This window comes from Sceloporus occidentalis, unplaced genomic scaffold (assembly GCF_023333645.1).
Source record: "Sceloporus occidentalis isolate IW3139 unplaced genomic scaffold, rSceOcc1.0.p SCAF_64, whole genome shotgun sequence".
NCBI lineage: Eukaryota > Metazoa > Chordata > Lepidosauria > Squamata > Phrynosomatidae > Sceloporus > Sceloporus occidentalis.
Window position 1 is genome coordinate 736,071 of NW_028317044.1, and position 21,936 is coordinate 758,006.

General features: G+C 47.7%; 1 protein-coding gene across 4 annotated transcripts; it reads right to left on the reverse strand.

The window, feature by feature from the left end:
- Positions 1–923: 923 nt before the first annotated feature.
- LOC149287036 (protein-tyrosine sulfotransferase 1-like) lies at positions 924–21,734 on the reverse strand. 4 transcript variants are annotated; one of them, XM_089493310.1, is made up of 6 exons: positions 11,928–12,066; positions 7,923–8,894; positions 4,880–5,078; positions 4,485–4,535; positions 3,387–3,426; positions 924–2,736 (listed from the first exon to the last, which is right to left on the reverse strand). In XM_089493310.1, the coding sequence occupies exons 2-5, from the start codon at positions 8,765–8,767 to the stop codon at positions 3,409–3,411; spliced, it is 1,113 nt and encodes a 370-aa protein (XP_089349436.1). In that variant the 5' UTR covers positions 8,768–8,894; positions 11,928–12,066; the 3' UTR covers positions 924–2,736; positions 3,387–3,408. The 4 variants fall into 4 exon arrangements, with proteins under 4 accessions (XP_089349436.1, XP_089349434.1, XP_089349435.1 ...); XM_089493308.1 differs by lacking the exons at positions 924–2,736; positions 3,387–3,426; positions 11,928–12,066 and adding exons at positions 4,090–4,305; positions 16,016–21,734; XM_089493309.1 differs by lacking the exons at positions 924–2,736; positions 3,387–3,426; positions 11,928–12,066 and adding exons at positions 4,090–4,305; positions 13,034–13,199.
- Positions 21,735–21,936: the final 202 nt, after the last annotated feature.

The following is a 21,936-nucleotide window of genomic DNA, read 5'->3' on the forward strand; positions in this document are numbered from 1 at the left end:
TGCCGCCGCCGCCTCTGCTCTTGCTTCTCCTTCTGGGGCTCCCTCGGCCTCTCCCTGGCGCCCAACATCCGGGCCTTTCTTCCCTCAGAAGCCGCGCTCGAAGAGCCAGCAAGAGGAGGAGGCGGGCCGATGGCCGCAGCCTGCCAGCCACGCCCCCTCCGAACCCTCCCATTGGCTGCCTCCCCCGTCCGTCTCCCCGCGCGGTTGCCATGGGCGCCATCTTGGCCCGGCGTCGCCATGACAACCAAAGCGCAGGGGTTAAACCCTGGGGATGCTGGGAGTTGCAGTCCAAGCTCAGCTTTCCTACTAAAGGAAACCGAGGAAGTACTCCTCTCCATGCAAATATCCACATTTATATATATGTATATGCCAACCTGTGTGTGTGTGTGTGTATATATATATATAAACCAATATATGTGTATAAATCAATATATATCAACCTATACTTACTGTGTATCTATCAATATAGATCAATATGTCAACCAATGTCAATCAATATATATGTCTATATATATATATGTAAAACAAAATATATCAACCTCTCTCTCTCTCTATATATATATATATGTCAAGATAGATATCAATATATATAAATCAATATCTCTACTCATCTCAGTTCTTATCTTCATTTTGCTGACCATTATTACCTAACCCTTCTTAGCTCTTTGGCAGACTTGGCCTAGAAACATGTATATATGTATTTATATATGTATTTATATCCCCAGAAAGGTATCCTTGGTTTGGTGGATTTGGGACTGGAGAGGTCCCTTTGGGTCCGTTTCATCCCTTTCTCGCACGTCCGTCCGCTTCGTTTCTTCACTTCTGGCAAATCCCAAAATCCAGAGGGTTTTCCTGATGATGGCGACGCTATTGGCGCCGCTCTTATCAAAATATATCAACCGGGCGAGAAAAAGGGGAGGAGCCACATTGAAAGCGTTTATTTCGAAAAATAAACAATACAAAAAGGGCCGTCGGACTCTAAGCCTCTTTTCTTTCCACGTCTTTCTCCTTAAATTAATTACAAATCTGATCGTTTTCACGTCTCCAGAAAACGGGGGAAGAAGTCAAACAAAACCAGGAACGGAAATCCATTTTTGCCACAATAATAATAATAATAATAATAATAATAATAAATCACAATATAAAATGGCCAGCGTATTGCAACTCCCGTCATCCTCTTCCAAGGCCCACTGTGCCTGGGGCTGATGGGAGTTGGAGTCCAGCCTCCTCTGAACTCCTCTGTATTGGGGTTAAATGCAGCCACGCCAAAAAGGGAATCAAGGGGGGGGGGTGTTTGACCTGCCACACAGTTTGGGCCTTCGCAACTGGGGACGATGGGTGTCGGAGCTCTCAAAACCCGCCATTTGGATTTCCCCCGTTTAAGGACTAAAGTGCAAGAGCAGAAACCCAGATCGCTTTCTACATTCCTTCTGTGTAAATCTCCACAGCCACAAAGCTCAAAAAAGCACACAGAAACGCTACAGAAACTGTGCCGCACGAGGCGGCCTTGTGCGGCGGCTCCCGCGCCACAGAGTCCTGGGATTTGTAGTTTTTGTGAGAGACGCACAACGCAAACTGTGCGTCCCAAGACTCCGTGGAACTGGAGCAGCAGCCATTAAAATGGAAAGACGAGAGGCTTTTAAACTGTTGGGTTTCAGACCACAGTTCCGTCCCGTCCAATCAGCAGTTGGCAACACGCTCCGGTACACCAATCAGAACCTGCCACACTACTATTGCCCTTTTATGGTCAGAGGGTTCTCTGCGCATAACTACTACCACAGTGGCTGCGGCCTAGTCCGCTCATGTTGGTCGCCACGGCAACGGCCGGGCACAAACCGTTTTGGCTTTATAGCAAAAGGAGTTGTGGGAACATCAGACGGAGGGGCTGCGCCACACCAACGCCATTACGGCGCACCCCCCATACAGACGCGTCTTACGCACCGACAGCTTTCGCCACATGCAACACGACGCTGCATTTTGCTGCTACAGTTTCTCCTGCCCCGACGGCAATCTGAGGGACTGTCTTTGTTGGGAACGTAAAAAAGATGGATGTCAAACAACCGCCTGCAAAGACCTTGAACTGAAAGGAACAGTGGAGATCACAACTTTGTGCATTGCTGGAGGAGACCCCGCCACCGCGTTTCAACCGACGGATTCAATTCCAACCTCCAAAAGCGCACGGTTCTGCTTCGCTATCGATCAAGAGCCTAGATATGAGAGGTGTGATAAAGATGGTGACGCACAGAGATATTCAACCCCCCCAAGAAAGATCGGAGTGAGGCAAAGGAAGAAAATAGACGGTAATACGGAAGAGACAGCTGTACAACGACATGAAACAAAATAAACCTAGCCGCTAACTAAGACGAAAACAACGCTGTCAAGCTGCGTTAGATGTTCAAGGGAAGAATCCACTTCGAGGGAGTGGACTATAGCATCATCATCATTGTAATCATCATTAATATTATTATTGTTATTATGTTCCACCATAAAACCTTCTTCTGGGGGGAGAAAAAGAGAAACGAGGGGGAAAACTGCCCTTCTTCCAGTGGAAAAAGCAAAACATTACAGTTCAGCTTTCGGATTTGCCATAATGTGCTCAAAATGAAATGTACAAATCAAAGAGACCACAGGACGAAACGGGGACGTATTTCCGGAAGGAGGGAAGGAAAGCAGCTCGGAGAAGACCATCATCAACACAACCGCCATGTTTTTCTTTCCGAAAAGCAGCCTGCATTCCTAGTCGAAAGAGAAAACAAAAAGGAAGGTTTTTAAGTCGAGGGTGGGCACAATATCTAGACAAATATATCAAACCCACAACTATCCACACAAATCTTCTACACAACTGCCATCAAGATGATAATCGAGCAAAGGCTACAATAAAGCAATAAAAGCCCCAATTTTTAAGTCTATGTTGTTTAATTTATTTTTCAAATCGAAATTAAGACGTTCCTACGTATCTTTTCTAATGACCCTTGTGTACTAACACAAATACAAACTGACGCACCATGAGTTGTATAAGGCTGTCATATCATATCGATAAAGTCATTACGCCTTACTTCCCTTAGTTCTCTAACAACGAACGCCTTTTGTTCCCTTTCAATATCCCAGACAGTCTTAATTCTCCTCCGCAATCGTTCAAGAGATATTCTCTGTCTTAAGATAACGCTAACTATGTCTCATATCATTACATTTCCCATTTTGTAGATCTACTGTTCTGATTCTTGTAGAAGGATAATCACGGAATCGATTCTATGATTCTATATTCTTGCTCTTTTCATCTGATGTCTCTTTCTCTTTATCATTTAAATCTCTGATTTAACTCTGGTTTCTCTACAGATCCTATGAATCTTTCGCCTTTTATTAAATGCCTGCGTTGTTTAACATACCCAAAGTCCCGCAGCCGTTCTTCTATTTCACACCGCCGGTCTACGAAAAGGAAAAAACGGCGAGGAAGAATTACTTTTAATAAGCGAAACATCGCAGAAAATGCAAATATGGGGAATGCCCCCAAAAATTAAACTAAGATTTTTAAATATCCCGCTACAAATCATGGCTTTTAAAGGGACAAATACAATTCACAGAAGACGATTCTTGCAGATGGATATTAGTCCTGAGTTTGCAGAAGTTGCTTTTTATTTGGACTACGGCTCCCAGGATCCTGTGGCAAAGGGAAGATTTGGGGATCCTGCCCCGGGATTCTGGGTGCCGTAGTCCGAAAGGGTCACTTTTGCTAATCCCGTTGCATAAGTACAAGCAATCTGGTTGTGTGTTAACTATCACAGCTCTGGAACATGGGATTTGTAGTTATTTTGGAGAGGGAACTTAGGAATTCTCTAGTGCAACAACAACAGAGAAGTCCAAGTCTCTCCCCAAACCCCAAAATCCCAGGAGTCCATAGGCTTAATACTTATGGATAGCTTTGACATAAGTCAGATATGACTTCAAGGCACACAACGCACAAAGATAAGGAGCATCAAATACAGAGCCAGGCAACGCAAACAAGGGCTGAACACAGGTACACAGGTTAGCCACACATGGCCGCACAAAGCTGCGCGTAGCCAAAACACGGATAGAAAAGACGCCAACTTTTCGCCCGACATAAGAAGCTTGCGTGCACAAGACCACAAATAAGCGGTGCTCAAAAGGCACTCGGGTGCCGGCAGCCAAGAAAGACGGAAGTAAACCAGGCGGCTACATTTCGGAAACGCAACCAAGAAGCCGCGCAGCCTACTCTGTACTTTCCGGTTTCAGTTCTCCAGTTCATTTTATCTTGACGTGGGGCTTCCTTTCTACCGTCTTCTTTGGCTGTAAGGAGAAGAAAGCTGCTGTCCGTTCATCGGGATCTATCTATCTATCTATCTATCTATCTATCTATCTATCTGTCTATCTGTCTGTCGATCGATCGATCTCTGTTTTGAGAAGGACCGCAGAGGAATTTCCGGTTGCCATTTTGAGAGGAAGGTGTTTAAAGAAAGGCGCCTTACCTGTGGCATCCCTTTCAGGAAATCGGGGAGCTGAAATTCACCTTTGTAGACCTTGGAGGGGGGAAAAAGGAAAGGAAAATCATTATTTTAAGCACATATTGCTACACATCAACTTATATATACATACATATATAATCAAGATATCAACTCGAGTCAACCTGAAACTGCAGCCCTAAAACCACCCCCCGTTTTACAAATGTTTGCACTGATTCTTCAAGCAATTTTTCACCCCAAACCCCTTCAAATTAGGTTAGGACTGTGGGAGATGAGGGTTCAAATCTCCACTCAAAGCCACCCTCTCTCAGCCCCAGAGGAAGGCGATGGTCAAGGGAACCCTACGACAACCAACAACCCCAAACCGCAGGTCGCCCCATTCAAGAAAACAAGACTTTTACCCTCCGCGTGTTTTCCAGGACTTTCTGATCCGGCTTGCCATAGTTGGGGGGGTTGGCGTAAGGGTCGTAGCCCAGCTTGCCCAGCATCGGGGCGATGACCGGCATGTCCTGCAGGACGTCCAAGGGGATCTTGCCCACCCACTTGGACAAGGCTTCCACGTTGACCGGCTTGACCACTTGGTCCGTGGATCTTTCCACTCTGCCAAAAACAAGGAATGGAAACCAGAGATTTAGAGACCGTGGTGCACATTGCGCTGAACAGACGCACAACCGAGACCATAGGACGGGATGCAGACCCCCCCCCACAGCCCTTGCTAGATCTTCCCAAACTGCACCTCCCAGCATCCTTGACCACCAGTCATTTTGCCCAGGAGTGATGGGATCCGGAGTACAACCAAATCCAGAGGACGACTGGTTCTCCATCAAAGGAAAAGAGGATACTGTTGGGGGAAAGTGGAAGGCAATAAGAAAAGAGGAAGACTGCATCACAAGTGGATAGGTTCAATCAACAAATCCCAGGTGATCATCTTGGAAACTAAACAGAGTCAGCCCTGGTTAGGACTTGGATGGGAGACCATGAACAAACACTAGGCAAGATTTCAGAGGAAGGAACTAGTGAAACCACCTCTGGGGTTGTCTTGCCTAAGGAAACCCTACAAAATGCGTCATAATGGGCGTGTGGCGTAACAGCACACAGGCGGCAAAACTTGGGCTGCGTGCGCATGTGGATGCCCAGCCCTAGTTCAGCCCTATGGCGCAGTCAGGCCTGCACAAAGTGCCAGGTTGTACTGCCCCTTTGTTAACTCTTTGCAATGCGTCAATGTTATTGGGTCTTGAGGACATCTATACTGCCCTTTTCCCTTGCTTAGTTTCCATAAGGCAAAATATAACCCACAGGTCATGTCCACCAGATAAGGGCCTGGACAGACCGACCCAAAGTAGGGATGCGCGGGGGCTGAACGTTTATACGCTCAGTAACCCTACCGCGCACCCATGTACAGACGGGACGCGCCACGATGACGTCACTCATGTGCAGCGCACAAACGGCGTCACGTCCGGTTGCCACATCCCCAACCCAGCGCTACAAGGAATGGCATGTAGCTGCTCCTTTTGGGCTGTCCGCACAGCCCCTAACTCCCTCACCTTGAATATCTATTAGGTTACAAGCCCCAACACTGGAACTCGCAAAGCGACGTCCGTTCAGATCCCTAACTGAAATCCCAACGGTCAAAATGGAATTTTTGTCTCTCTCCCTGCCAGCATCTCATTGGCTGGCGCTCTCTGGCTCGCAATTGGCCGCTGATAAGGTCTGGTTAATCTGTCAATCCGAGGGTCGCCATAAGCCAAAATTGGCCTGATGTCCAACGACGGCAGCCCAGTCTCTGGGGCCGGATCCGTCCGAATGGGACTTCCCTGTGCAACGCATGCTCCTTTCTCAGCCATTCCAACCCTCGGGCTCCTTTTACAGTAAAGCGAGGACGAAATCTGGCCCTGGGAATGCGATCTGCAAGGACCCGTTTCCCGCAGCTGGTTCCCATCAAGGCAATGGGCAAGTGCCAAGGCCTTCTTCCACAAGCAACGGGGGCGAATCCTCCCAGCCAAGAGCCACGCTGGCAAAGGCCCCAAGCCACAAGGGGAGAGCATCCCATGCCAGACCACAACCTTTGTCTTACGGCTGGATCTTTCCTTGGGATCATTCCCACAAGCATTTCTTGCGGGAGAAAGCTCCCAATGGGAACATGGCAATGGTGAGGCTGGAAACAGTCACCCCCAAATCAACTACCATACTCTCTCTCCAATAACTATGCCGGCTAGGGTTGTTGCATGCCAACATCTTCCCAGAGAGCTATATATTTCCCACCTTTAGCATAAATGCAATTGCAGTCATTATTATTATTATTATTATTTACTTATATCTCGCCTTTCTCCCAAGGCGGTGAAATGAGATACCTAAATGAGATATCTCTTTGGAAACTAACTGAAAGGAAAGGCGGCTTTAGTGTTTTCTGATGCGTCTAATGATGTGAAATATATGTATAATAAAACATACACGAGTCTAGACAGAAATCAAAAGCTTTGGTTGCAAGTCAACGTTGCGCATTCCTTAAGTTGCTTGATATTTTACCGTAATTAAAAGCAGAATGACAACTTAGGAAAGAGTTTGGTTTCCAAGATCCCAAACAGAGAGATCTATAAGGTCTTGGTGCATCTGCCAAAAATGAGACCGAAGGAAATATTATTTTATAAAGGGAGGGAAGCCAGTGGAACAAGAGAAGGAACAAACTGGGGGTTTTTATTTCCTCCCCTTCTTGCTTCCGATTCAGAGCAATCCTCCTCTCTATCATCTTCGACGCTAAGCGCACCCAGACAAGGCACAACGTGGTTTTGCAAATGGTTTTCATTAAGCCGCTGACCCCATGGATGCAATATTATTGTTATGTTCCCTGCAAGCTTCCAGTCCCTATTTACGTCAGGAAGTCGCTCCGGCTTCCGAGAGTCCCTTCTCCCCAGGCTACTATAAGGAAAGTACTGATCTGGATTTTATTACTAGGGATGCTCAAGATATTTCGCTGCCTGGGGCACAAGGCAGTAGTCCCTCTCCAGTCGGCATCCAGAAACTGACTTGCCATCGTGCCAAACCTCTAAAGGTCCGTATCCTCCATTCACAACACATTGTTCCAGAGTTGGGGGAACATTACCTTTTAATAACTACAACAGCCATGGCCCCCTCGCTGACCAACAGCCATGGTTCTCGAGGGGGAGCCTGGGACGTGTAGTCCACCCACAAACAAGAACCAGGAAACCTTCTCATCACAAAAGGTTTCCCAAGAGAGTAACGCCGGGTGAGAAAAGGTCCCATGGCACTTGCAAAAATGACACTCTTTCATAAGATGAGAAGCATAGAGAATGCGTACAACATCAATGGAGGGGTATAGATTGTTATCCTTCTGTGGATATATTCTAGTTGAACGTTGTCTAGCAAAACTGGATGGATGGATGGATGGATGGATGGACAGACGGACGGGTGGGAATGTGAACTCACTTGGAAAGAGAGACGCCGCCAGCCTTCCCAATCATGTCCTCGTGGTGCAAGACAGCCGGGTGCCAGGGAATGTGGAGGAACTTGAGGAGCGTCCGCAGCCACCTCTCCGGGTGCAAAACCAGCTGCTCATAGTGGACCATCATGCACCGGTCCAAGCCCGCTTCCAAGCACTGGTTGTACATGGTCTCAATGGCCCGGTTCCACTTGGTCAAACAGTCCCGGTAGCTGGTGAGGTCAAACCCGGCGATGGTGACCTTCCTAGAGATCATGGAATGGACGGAAGCCCTGCCGTCCCGGACCATCAAGATAAATTTGGCGTTGGGGAAAATCCGAGCGAGATAAGTTAAGGACTTGAGAGCGAAGGGGTCTTTGTTGCAGAGGTAAGGGGCCGGCTCCCCGTGTTTGACGATAATCTCCAAGAGGAAGGCCTGCATGGCTGAGTCCAGGACTTCGTCCGTGACACCCGCCTCATCCAGCCGCATCTTCTCCTTGCTGGACCTCGCCCACATCTGCTTGACCGCTAGGATCCTGGGGATCACCCGGGTCTCCTCGCCGCAACGGACGTCCGGGTGGGCGTCCAACATGGCCCGCATCAAGGTGGTCCCGCTACGGGGGACCCCACCGATAAAGATCAAAGGCATATCCTTGTTGTAGGCCACGGTGGTGTTGTCTTTGGGAGCCGGGGCGTTCCTCGGCGTGGGCCAGGACAGCTCTGGATGGGCCGGCGGGCTCCGTTCCTCGATGCGGTGGTGGCACTCCATGGCATGCTGGCCCAGGTAGAAGACCGTCACCGAACTGATCACCAGGCAGGCCAGCAACAAGTTCTGCTTCAGCTTCCCAACCATGTCTTAGGAGTCGTTCCTTTGTTCAGGAGAAAACGGCCGCCTTACACAATCATCAAAAGAGATCGCCCCGCTCGGGATGGCTGCCGCCTTTCACGCCATGAAAAGCCCGGACCCAAACGATCGCGGCCTGTCGGAGAAGAAAGAAGATGGGATGAAAAGGAAAAGAGAGAATCAGACGCGAGTTCGAACTATGCAAGGTAATTCTTCTTCCCCGGAATAACATCAATGCTTTGTGGCTGCATAACGCAAAGGTCTACCCCAAATCACCAAACACTTCATAGTCCATGGGGAGAGCTGTAAACCCCACAATGCAATAATGATTCTTTCCTGAGATTCATCAATGGTTCCCAAACTTTGATCCTCCAGTTATTTTGGACTTCAACTCCCAGAAGCTCCAGCCAGCTTGGCCAATAGTCAGGAATTCTGGGACCTGAAGTCCTAAACACCTGGAGGACCATAAAGTTTGGGAACCACTGCGCAAAATTACAATATACCTCTTGCTTTGGAACTATTGCAAAACCAACTCTCTTCCCCCCAGATTATTTTGGTGAGGCATTTAGGCAGAAGGGTACCAACAGGAAGCGTATGGATAGCTGCATGTCTTTGGACTGAGACTCCCACCATCCACAGCCAAGGTAGCCAAAGGCAAGGGACACTGGGCATTGCAGTCCAATAACACAGACGCACAGAAGCCTGAATCCAACCCTCTGCTCAATGTGGGAAATCTAACCAGATCCAAGAACCTTGCTGCCTAAAAAGCCCAGGCTGCTTGTGCAATGCTGAACTTTAGCCCTCCTCCTCTGCGGCGAATAGCTTAAGACCACTGAACTTGAGTTATTTCAACTATTTGGGCAAAGAATTCCACTTTTGATTGAAACAGAAAATGTCAGAGCTGGCTTTCTGAAGAGGTGAGCTTTGGGGGGGAACAAAATCCTTTGGGGAAAAGACTAAAACTTCCAGGACCAGGGCTTCTGGGAGTATGTCGGAATGGGTTGAAACCTTCCCCATTTGGAGAGATCAGTGCTGTTTTTCCTTCTCCAAGGCAAGCTGCTAGTCCTCAATGGCAACGAAACGTGGCTCTAGCTAGAGAAAATCAGAAGTATTATACCATTCTTATACACTCCAGGCGCTAATAAAAAAGAGAATTAAGTCTGCAAGGTAAAGTAAAAAATACATCATGGACGCAAGGGGTCAAATTTTGGACTGCGGTGCGGGATTCAAATGTCGTTCTCATGGCACAAAAAGCACATTTTCATCTTCCAGGAAACCTTTTGAGCTAAAGCCCAGCTTTAAGTTCCAAATCTAGGTCAGCTCTGAGCAGCAAAAATTTGCTTCTAAAAGCAGCAAAAAACTTCTCAGACTTTGGCAAGTCCAAAAATTTGGAGTAAACGGACTCCGTTACCCGCCAAAAAGAGCCAAATTTGGAGCCCAAAAAGTAACCTTTGAGCGTTAAAAGCTCCTTCCAGCCTTGGTTTTTACAAGCAAGAAAGCGCCAAACCAACTTTGAAACTCAGGAGGAGGAAAAATATGCGGAGGCATCCTCTTTCTGTTTCTCATTGCAAGAAAAATAACAAGTTTCCTCTCTGGTTTTGCGCAATGAATTTGCACAGCGATTTCGGACACGTCTGGAAGCGAAACTGGACAAGGGCCCAGCTATGAATAAATACAAATATACACACATACATACACATATCTCCATCACCTTGCATTATTACAGAATGGCATTGACATAGTTATCTAGAAAGATGCAATGGAAGCAGAGCTCAGTTTGGTGCAAATGCTGAAGTGTGCATTGCGTTGAAGTGAGTCCAAATGTGTCTCACATCCTGAAGCCTGGGTTTAGGGCCAGTCTTTTGCCAGGGCTTTCATGGATGCATTTGGGATGGAGTGCCATTTTTGAGCTTTGGGGACAGAGGCATGGCTTCAACTGGTTGGGAGGGAAGGAAACAGAAAACACATTGTTTGGAGATAGAAGGAAGGAGGGATGCTGAGAGGAAAGATGTGGCAGAGGAAGGAATCCAATATTAAACCCCCCCAAACAGTAGGGAAGGTCTGTGCATGCTCAGGGGAACTCTCTTGTGGCCTTCACCTCCCCTTTTGCTTCCCAAACACAAAAGACAAATAGAAAGCCCATCATTTGTAAAGGAAGGAAGGAAGGAAGGAAGGAAGGAAGGAAGGAAGGAAGGAGGGTCAGTGGAGGATAAAGATGGGGAGGAATAAAATATTTCCCCAACGAAACAAACAGTTGGTGGATTCTCTGCAGGCTCCAGAAGCAGTCTGTGCATGCTCAGGGGAACTCTGTGCATGATCAGAGGCACTCTATTTTGCCCCCCTCCCTCCCTCCTTCTCTCCCTCCTCCTTGCTTTGCAAACAAAAAGGACAAATAGAAAACACATTTTGGGATGATGAAGAAAAGATGGATGGAAGGAGGGACAACAGAGAATAAAGATGTGGAGGGAGGGGGATAAAATATTCCCAACCCAAAAATAGTAGGGGAACTCTGTGCATGCTCAGAGGCACTCTCCTGTGAGCTTCCCCCCTTCCTTTTTATACTTCCAAAAAACAAAGGAGAAATAGAAAACACATTAATTAGAGGGAGGGAGGGAGGGAGGGACGGAAGGAAGGAAGGAAGGAAGGAAGGAAGGAAGGAAGGGAGGGAGGGAGGGAGGGGAGGGAGGGAAGAAAGGAAAGAAGGGGAGGGAGGGAGGGAGGGGGGAGGGAAGTAAGGAAGGAAAGGAGGGGAGGGAAGGGAGGGAGAAAGGAAAGGAGGGGAAGGAGGGAGAGAGAAGGGAAGGAAGGAAGGAAGGAAGGGGAGGGAGGGAGGGAGGGAGGGAAGAAAGGAAAGAAGGGGAGGGAGGGAGGGAGGGAGGGAAGGGAGAAAGGAAATAAGGAGAGATGGAGGGAGGGAGAAAGGAAAGAAGGGGAGGGAAGGAAGGAAGGAAGGGGAGGGAAGGGAGAAAAGAAGGAAGGAAGGAAGGAAGGAAGGAAGGGAAGAGAGGGAGAGGACCCTGCTTTGCTTCTTCTTGCAAAGGAAAAGAAAAGGAGGCAGGGAGAGCAAGGGGGATTTTGGGGAAGAAGGGAAGGAGGATTTTTCTTGGGAGGTTTGCAAGGCAATGATATAATGCAGCAATGCAATGCTATAATATAATGCTTTGCTCACCTGTGGGGGGCGCCATCCCTGCTTCTCCTGCTCCTCCTCCTCCTCCTCCCTGCGGCCAACCTGGCAGGGCTCCTCGTCCGATCTTCTGCCACCAAAGAAGAAGGAAGAGAAGGAGGAGGAGGAGGAGGAAGGGCTTTGCCTTTGCTCCTTTTGCTGCTGCTGCTGCTGCCTCTGCTGCCATGGAAATCACAGGCGCCCCCGGATTGGCTGATGTGTCGCCTGCCCCCATTGGCTGCTCCTGGGTGATGGATGGGGGGGAGGCGGGGAATCCCTCCAGCTGTTTGCCCCCTCCCTCCTCCCTTGGAGTCACGTGGGCAGCAGAACAACAGCTGGGTCTGCTGCACATCTGGAGGGGAGAACAGCTGGGATGGAGAAGATGCCTAGGAGGGTCCAGGGAGGGATTGCATTGCTCCCATCATCATCATCACTATTATTCCATTATTCCAGTGGTTCTGGAGTTTCAAGTCCAAAACATCTGGAGGACAAGATGGTCAGAGCAGTCCAAGGAAGGACTGCATTGCTCCAATTATTATTATTATTATTATTATTATTATTATTATTTTTCCAGTGGTTGTGGAGCTTGAAGTCCAAAACATCTGGAGGACAAGATGCTCAGAAGGGTCCAAGGAAGGATTGCATTGCTCTTCTTCATAATCTCTAAGAGATCTCCTTATGTGTCATATTCCAAAATTACTATTATTATCCCATTCTATTATTATTCTACTATTAGTACTACAGGGCTGAGTCTCCCTTATCCAAAAGGCTTGGAATTTGGGAAGACTTGCATCTATAGGATGCGGTCTCTTGAAAAAGAGACCTAAATCCAGGCCCACAATTCATTTAATGAACTGTCCGAAAGCAAAGGTGCCACTCTCTCAGCCGCCCAGATGGACGGTTTCAGATTTGGGAATGTTTCAGACATCCTCAGACATCAGATGTACAATATACACTGTGTACAAAACATTGTGCATAAGGTTATTGTGTAGATTGATTCGGTTAACATTTCTGAACATGGAAACGTTCCCAAGTTGCTCCGAAAGCAAATGCGCTCGGCTTTTATTATGCGTCGAAGAAGGGAAAATGTAAATATAAAGTAATGTATTTACCTTGTAAGACTTTAGTTGTAAGTACTGTGTCTCGACAGTTCCAACTCTACAGCCCTGCTGCTGGCTCAGGATGATGGGACTTGAAATCCAACCAGATCTGGAAAGCAATAGCCTTGATCCAAATCCAGCTGCTGAATGGCAAGTCAAAATTTCTATAAATCCCCATTATGGGGATCATTGAGGGTGACACCCACAACTGGATTGGTTCCTCCATCACACAAATCCTGGGGGTTGTGTTGTAGCAGAAAGGTTGTGAGTGGCGTTCCCTTTTGCAAAAGCCCTGCTCCGACGCCTTTCATTTCTGTGTTTGCTCGCTGGGAGTAGCTTTATCTAATCCTCAGTTCCTATTTGCTTTGCGGTGATATACTCCTGTTTTACCAATCCCACGCCATGAAGGCTTGTGCGTATTTACTTAAGAGTAAGCCCCACTGATTAGAATCGGATTTCTTCCTTCGTAAATGCGCACAGACCACAGCCCTCTACAATGAAACGCCGCGGCTTTAAAGGCACCGGACACGCTTTTTATCGCAAGTTGCAATAAATCATTGCAGGCCTTGCTGCGGTTCCTTATCCGGAGTCCCAAAATCCGAAATATTCCAAAACTGTCCCCATTGGTATTTGGGAGATTGACACTTTTGCTTCTCGATGGTTCGATATATACATACTTGGTTTCACGGACCGTTTCACTATGGCACTATATTTAATGGGACTTGAGGAGCCTTGGATTTTGGGGGCCCTGAAACCAAACCCCAGCGGATACCAAGATCCCATTATATACCGAATATACTTAAAGTTATATAGCATTCTTGTAAGAACTGCCAGATTTCAAAACTTAGCGACCTGTTTTGCAAGCAATGGGGCAAAATAATGAAAACAGACCTTGCCACCAGGTTCAAAGTCCTAATGCATCAGATGGACGGTGCAATAAAGCTTCGTCGGTCAACCACTGCTGCCCCTGTTGCAGAACTGCATTCGGATCTATATTACGCATGTTCCTTCATTTGCATCATGATAACGAACCTCGGCTTTAAATAATACTAAAGGTTAAATAATACCCGAACTAAAGGTTACCTGGCATTGCCCTACGCAAACAGAGGGTTGTTTGCTTTGCTGATGGGGCAGAGGGCGAGGGAGACCACCTGGAAATGTCCCAGAGGCAAAAAGCCAAATGCAAGCACTAAGGCAGATCTAAGAGGGAATGGCCTGCGAGGGACACATGTCGCTCCATGACCCATTTCCAGCCCCCAAACAGTAGGATCTTACAGTCGAAAGGGGTCCCCAGCGGTCACCAAGTCCAACCCTCTAAGTCCAAATCTAGTGATTCCCAAACTTTGGTCCTCTATTGGTCTGCTCCCAGAATCCTCAGCCAGCTTGGCCAAGAGTCAGGAACTATGGGTGATGAAGTCCAAAAGACCTGGAGGACCAAAGTTTGGGAGTCACTGAGCTAAAGCATCCCCACAAGGCTGTTTGGAGAAAGAGACCCATCACCACCTCTCTTGGTTGCTGGCTCCATTTCCAAATGGTCCAGAGGCTCCTGCTAAAGTCCTAAAGGATCTGGCCAGCTTGGGGACTTCAGGCGGAGGCTCCCATGTCGGCAGGGCAGTGAATCCGCCCCAGGTTTTGTCCAAGGGGCTGAACCAGTTTCGGAAGTGTTCAGCACCTTGAAGATCTAGGATTCATTGCCCCACTGACATGGCAACCATCATCCACTGGGGCAGATAGAAGATGGGAGTGAAAAATCTTTGGTGCTCCAAGTATCTTGTGCAACAAAGCCCATAATCCATCACTAACTGCAACATCTAGCAGCTGGAGTTCAAAAACATTGGGAAGGATGAAGGTCCTCAAACCCCATCTTTGTGGGACCAGTGAAGGATGAAGGGCATTGATAGGGGAAGAAGAGACAGCTGCAGGAAGACTCCTGCCTTGACTTGTTTTTAATTGTTCCCGTAAGGCGCCCAGCACGCGCGCACAAGCGCATTAAGACCCCCCCTCCGTCTGTGACCCTGAAATAACAGGCTGCGCAGAGATCACTTTGCATCTCGTCACTCCGACCCACTTGGCAAGGAGCGCCAAATTCCCAACTGGATTTTACAAGCTGACAATCGCTTCTCCATCTGCAACTAAGCCGCCTCTGGGCACACGCAGCAAGCGGGCCTCTCTTCCGACCCGCCTTTGGGGCCTAAGAGCTCTCTGCAAAGCAGAGCCCAGAGAGGAACCAGACACACAAGCAGCTGTGCCAGGTGCGGATCACCCATTTGTGCCCAAAAGCAACACCAGTATTGCTCTGGAACACCTTTGTGGGGGTGATGATGTGCTCCTTCAAATCATTTCTGATTTATGGTACCCCTAAGACAGACCTATCACGGGGGTTTCGTGGCAAGGTTTGATCAGACTGGGTTTGCCATTGCCATCCTCGGAAGCTGAGAGAGTGTGACGTGCTGGAGGTCACCCAGTGGCTATTTATATGGTCGTGCCAGGATTCAAACCCTGGTCTCCAGAGTCCTAGTTCAGTGTTCAAAGTGTACCAACCATGGCTTTGTCTGAAGCACCTAAAGAGGTGCCAAGAAGCCACACTCAGACTGCTAGACATTTCACAGATGAAAACAAACACACATTGGACATGCTGCTTCTCAATGCCAGCACTTCTACCACTACTATTACTACTTGTCCACCTCCTCCTTCTCCACTTCTGGGGATGGCTGTTATGGTAGTATTGAAAATCCAGGCCATGAGTTGCTCTCAGCCCCCCTTAGCCCCCTATATCTTTGGGATCAGAGAGCCTTGCTCCTCCAAACCCGCCTGCCTCCACTCCCAGGTCGGCAATTAAAAAAGGATTGCCAATCCAAACCAGTTTGAAGTCTGCAATGTAATTGTGCCCCTCGGGAACCAAAATTACAGACTCCGTGGCCGCCGCCGCCGCCACCATCCCTCTGGGCAGCTTGCAAAAATCCAGCTCCCTTGCACACTTCAAAGCCAACTAACCTGGAGGTGTTTCCAACCTTTTCAGCCTCCAAGGGGTAGAAATGCAATCTTCGCTCTCTTTGATTCTCTCTTTCTCTCTGTCCCTTGCCATCTTTACTCCTGCTTTAACCATGATGCAAATCAGGGGCAAGCGAAACTTGGCACTTGTTCCAAGGCTACCCGTTGCTCAGGGTCTGTTGCGGACTCTTTGCACTCAAGTGCTTCTGATAAGGAAATGTAATGTTAATATTATTCTATTCACTTATATCCTGCCTTCTTTCTCCCAGAACAGGGACTCAAGGAGGTGAACATGGACACTGAGGGGTGACAAAAGTCTATGGTTTCATGTGGTCCCTGAACCCCACTCTCATGGGCCCAAAAGCCACCCAGCCGTTCCTCAAAGTATTTGACACAATTTGGGCATGATGTTCCATCCCAAAACTATTGATTTTCACCAGTTTCTATCCAGCCTTCTTCATTACAGTTACAGAGAGTCAGGCAAATGAGGAAAGCAGGACATTCCTATAATCCATGCCGCCTCCTCCGTTGGCAACCGTCAGTGCCAGGCAGGGCATGGAAAATGGATGCTACGCCAGCAGCAGCTTGCTATTTTCCTTTTCCCTCTCCTTTTCTACCAGACGCCTTTCGAGGAACAGTCTGAAGTCTGAAAGGCAAGGTTTTCCTCTTCTCTCTCCTGTCTCACAGCTGTGGCCACCAGCTGAGGGGACCTCCTAGATGACCACAGGGTCCCCACGCAAGAATTGATTCATCTTATTTCTCCACTGGACACAGGGATTATCTGATGCCAACGGGTGACGCCAAGTGTCCAAACTCACACTCTCCAATATGTAGCATTCCTGGAGGCTCAAGTACACAATATAAAGATATAAAAATTAAACGCTAATCAAACAGAACATTACAAAGGACTTATTTAATACATATAAATGTTTACTGAAGCTAGCTCCACCACACATCTATCCCTTTCTCTTATACTCCGATCCTAAATCTAACCCTGACTCTGTCTCCAACCCTCACGCTAACTCTCCTCTATCTCTGATCCTGACTCTATCTCTGATCCTAACTATCTCTGATCCTGACTCTAACCCTTCTCTATCCCTATCTCTGACCCTGACTCTAACTCTCCTCTATCTCTGATCTTGATTCTATCTCTGATCCTGACTCTAACCATCTCTGACCCTAACTCTGATCCTGACTCTAAGCTTTCTCTATCTCTGACTCTAACTCTCCTCTATCTCTGACTCTGAGCCTCAGATCTTGCTGAGATTTGTCAGCAGCATGGTATAGTCAGTGGCTTGAGTGTTTAACCAGGGCTCCAGGAGACCAGGGTTTGACTCTCCACAAAGTGAGCTTGGGCAAGTCCAACTCTCTCCGCCTTGGAAGGCAGTGGTTATTTCCTTGGAATAAACCCAGAAAAGAAAACCCCATGACAGCGTCATCTTAGGGTCACCACAAGTTGGACATAACGTGAAGGCACACAACGCCACATACACACATGCATACATAGGAGACCAGGGCCCTTGGAAGTCTCTCATTCATAGGGCTGGTGTCGAAGCCAACTTGACAGCCAATAATCAAAAGCATATTTTGCCTTCAATCGTATGCTTGGTCAAACCACTCTTCTACCAAAGCCTGCTGAACCTGTTGAGCTGAAAAACAACAATTATAATCGTACACACCAGCTGTCTCCGAAAGAAGGCCCATCTCTTTCTCTCCTGCCAACCATGGAGGCTGCAAACATGATCTGGTTATTATGGGGACCAAGGCCGAGGCTTAGCCCAGAGGCCTGACTCTCTGCCCAAATTCCAACCCGATTAAGACATGGCCAACTCCGAGGCTGCAAAGTCCGTCAGGGCCTTGAGAGCCATGGTCTGACAGAGGAAACGGGCCTCTCTGGGTATTTTTCTTGGAATCTCTGGCATGGCGGGAGAGTTCCTTCACCCCTTTCTCTCTCACACACAACGCAAGGCCTTTCTCGGCTTGGGTTCAATTTTTATCCCATGTCGGCTTCCAAGTGAGTGGGGAATCCATGCCAGGCTCTATTCCAAGCTGCAAATGTGCCCCAAACCTCTTTTGGAGTCCTCTTTTACACTATATTAGAGCAGATCCACTGCCAGACCCTCTTCCTCCCAAAGGTTTCAGGAGTAAGAATAGGAGCATGATAAACAGATAAAGAGACCTCAGTTGGTTCACAGATGCAGGGAGAGTGAACTTGATCAAAAACATTACCAATCATAGGGTTTTATTAATTGTTTGGCCTATTGCATATCCCATAGACAACCCCACAGAGAGGTGAGACCCATTCGATGGGACCTGCTCACAGGGAAGTCCTAAGAATTTAAGAGCAATCCACCTCTCTCCAAGCCCTGCATTTGTGCTTCCAAGATGACTTTCCTTATCTGTCGATTTTAAAAGCTGAAGAGCCCCAAACGGTGCAACCTTTTCTCATAAGGGAATTTCTCCAGCCCCTTGGCCATTCTGGGTTTCTGTGACTTTTACAGCTCTGCAACATTCAGTATTTTGCAGGCCACAGATATATGTGCCTAGGCTTTTCTTCTCCACCACTCCTCCCTTGCCTCCATTCCTTCGCAGAAGTACTCTGCATAAAGAGACAGATAGACGGAATAAGATCAGATACATAGGCAGGGAGGCAGGCAGATGATAGACAGAGAGACAGATTAGGTAAGGAGATAAGGAAGGAAGGAGGAACAGACAGACAGACAAACTGGGTAGACTGACAAGACAGACAGGACTAAACAGATAGACAGAGAGAGGACAGAAAGATGGATGGATGGATGGACTACACACAGAGAGGGAGGAATGGGACAAACAGATCAGGTAGATAGGTAGGTAGATGAGTAGACAGACAGACAGATAGGAGGAAGATGTGGATTAGAGAGAAGAGGAGGAGGAAGAAGAGGAGGAGGAGATGGATGGATGGATGGATGGATGGATGGATGGATGGATGGGAAGACAGCCAAACTGATGGAGGGACAGATAGACAGAATAGGTAGGTAGGTAGGTAGGTAGGTAGGTAGGTAGGTAGACAAACAAGACAGCTAGGAGAAACAGATGGGTTACAGAGGAGAGAGAGGATGGATGGGAGGATGGATGGATGGATGGATAAACAGATAGACAGACAATCAGATGAACTGATGGAGAGACAGACAAACAGATTAGGTAGGCAGACAGACAGGCAAGTAGATGTATAGAGGGAGACAAATGGACACACATTTTAACCCATCATGCTGGCAAGTGGGGGGATTCTAGGAGCTGTAGTCCCCCCTCCAAAAAAGATGTGAGAAAGCTATACAGAAAACCTTGAGAAGAAGGATGGAGGGGGAGGCAGGCTACGTCAAGCGCCAAGGCCTGTTGATTGACAGATGTGGTGATGCCTGATGACAGCTTTGTCCCCCAGCCTTGTTTTCACAGCTGCCCTATAGAGCCTCAAGTAACTTCACTACAAAAGGGAGGCCTTTCTCTCACTACGCAGTCCCTGCTCCAAGGAACACGTGACGGATACGTGTCCAGAAGAAGCCGATCGTCCTCACTGGGGAGGACCCGTTGCCCACTTTTACTGCCCACCTGGGAAATAGGGCATCGGGATTAGGATTAGGATTAGAGAGGTCGGAAGCTCTCCAAGGACCTCCCAATGAACACAGATCTCTTGGTACATACACACATACACACCTCAAAAGGAGGCACACTAATCCCAGATCAGACTACTCACTCCTCTAGCCCACTTTGCAGAACATGGGCACAATGGAAGAACAAGCCAAGCCCTTTGGGGTCCGTCAACCCAACCATGGCGACTCTGACCAGTACTGTTATTTGACTGGTTTAGCATTTTCCAGTCACCTTTAAAGTATAAAAATGTAATTCAGACAAAGAAGAGCACCTTGCTAATGACTGCAACAGAACAAGCTCACTCCAATTCTTTCTCCGGATGCATTTCAGGGAAAGAGCTGGAGGGACGGTGTCATAATTCGCACCATTATCCCCCGGGCCGAGTCACAGTTCAGGAACCCCTTTGTGCGCCTGTTGGAAAGGAAGCGGTTCTACAACAAAGATAAGGTTTCTTTCCTGCCCACAGTTAAGTATCTATGGCCATCGTCTATGGTCGCAAAGAACACGGGACAAAAGGTTGCAAAAGGTTTCAGCGCAGATGGGAAAGACCTCCGTTTGGCAACGGCCTTTGCAATTACGTACTCCAAAATGGTGGAGATGATTTCAAGGTAGTTCTTTGTGGACAGAGCAACCAGAGGTCCTACCTAAGGCGCTGCAAAATGTAGGGCATTCAAGAAAAATGCAGGACATCACATTATAAAATAAAAGCTAGGAACACTACTATAAAATCAATTCATATGGTTATTTTGTCATTTGGATCATGTCCGCAAGCACTGCATTGACTAACATGTTTCCTGTCGAGACAGAGCCCTGAGCATTGGGTGCGAAACTTTGCTGCTCCTAAGAAAAAGGAACTTTAGAAGCATCCATGCTATCCTCCTAAGTCTATGACACACTGCAGAAACAATCCAGTTTTGAGACTGCTTCAACTGCCCTGGCTCTGTGCCAGGGAATCCTGGGAATGGTAGTTTAATGTGGCACCAGAGCTCTCTGACAGAGAAGGCTCAATGTCTCACCAAAGAGTTCCCCAAATTCCCAGGGCAATCAAAGCAGTCTCAAACTGGATTATCCCTGCAGTGTGTTTTGGACCCTATTTGCAACATGGATAGGCTGCCAAGGAGATGCGCTTCTCAAAGGGGGACAGCAAATGCGGCGTCACTCCATGGGCTTCTTAGTGATGCTCAAAATGGAGGACATTTTGGGCATTCTTTCCTGGAGAGAAGCTTGAAATGGAGGACACGTCCTGGAACGGGAGGACGTCTGGTCACCCTGCTCATGCGTTACTCAGCTACTTTTGCCAATTCAAACTCCACAAAAGGCAAGATAAAAACGTTGCAGGGAGTGAGGAGAAGTGGGGAGACCCAAATTCCAAACTGCTGATAAGAGACATTTTTGCTTGCGAGGCTGATCTCACAAAGCGCCAACAAGTCCTAATGGCTGTCAAGTTCTGATAAGGGCCTTCCAATTAACACAAATCCCTTGGTACATACACACATAACACACCTCAAAAGAAGGCACACCTCTGCTTGCTTTCTCATGCATCCCTTCCTTCCCGGCTTTGACAAAGACCCAATGCGGACTTGCCAAAGGAGGCCTGTGGCGTGTCGTTTGACAAATGCGCACGACGCAACGACAAGACTGGCGAGGTTCCTTGTAGCAAAGAGGGAAAATAAAAACTACCTAGACCAACTTCGCAGTGCCAGCAAACAGAACGACGCAAACCAGATCCCTCCTGTCCAAAAAGTCCAAAGGTTCAGAGCCAAGGAGAGAACAGTACAATCTGTGAAGTGAAAAGGAGGAGGAAGGAGGCCATTCTTCACTAAGATTGTTCTGGAAGAAAGCGACAAGGAACTTTAACAATTCACAACCCGGGAGTCATTTCGCACAAAATGCACATGGGGTTGCTTTGCACATTTTCTATGCCATTTCGTGGCACATTTTCTATGCCAAAGGGGTTGTGATGACACACAAACACACCCCAGGCACCAACTACACACCCATGGCTTCCCCTGACCCTTAGCGTTTGCAGGTACCATCCCTCTGTACATGGAGGTTTTGTTTAACTCTCCTGCCTATTGCCAGAACTAAACTACCCAGGTAAATCTAAGTCTTTTTAAAGCCATCTATGGTGGTAGGAGTCACAACTTGGGATGACCAATGACAAAACTGTGTCAGGAAGCAACTTTTTAGCCTTCAAACAGAGCCAAGTTCTGAAATGTATTATCATGCAAAACAGGGTGGCTTATTCCAAAGGGTTTAGAAACTAATTATAAAAGAGAGGAACAGCTATGCACAAA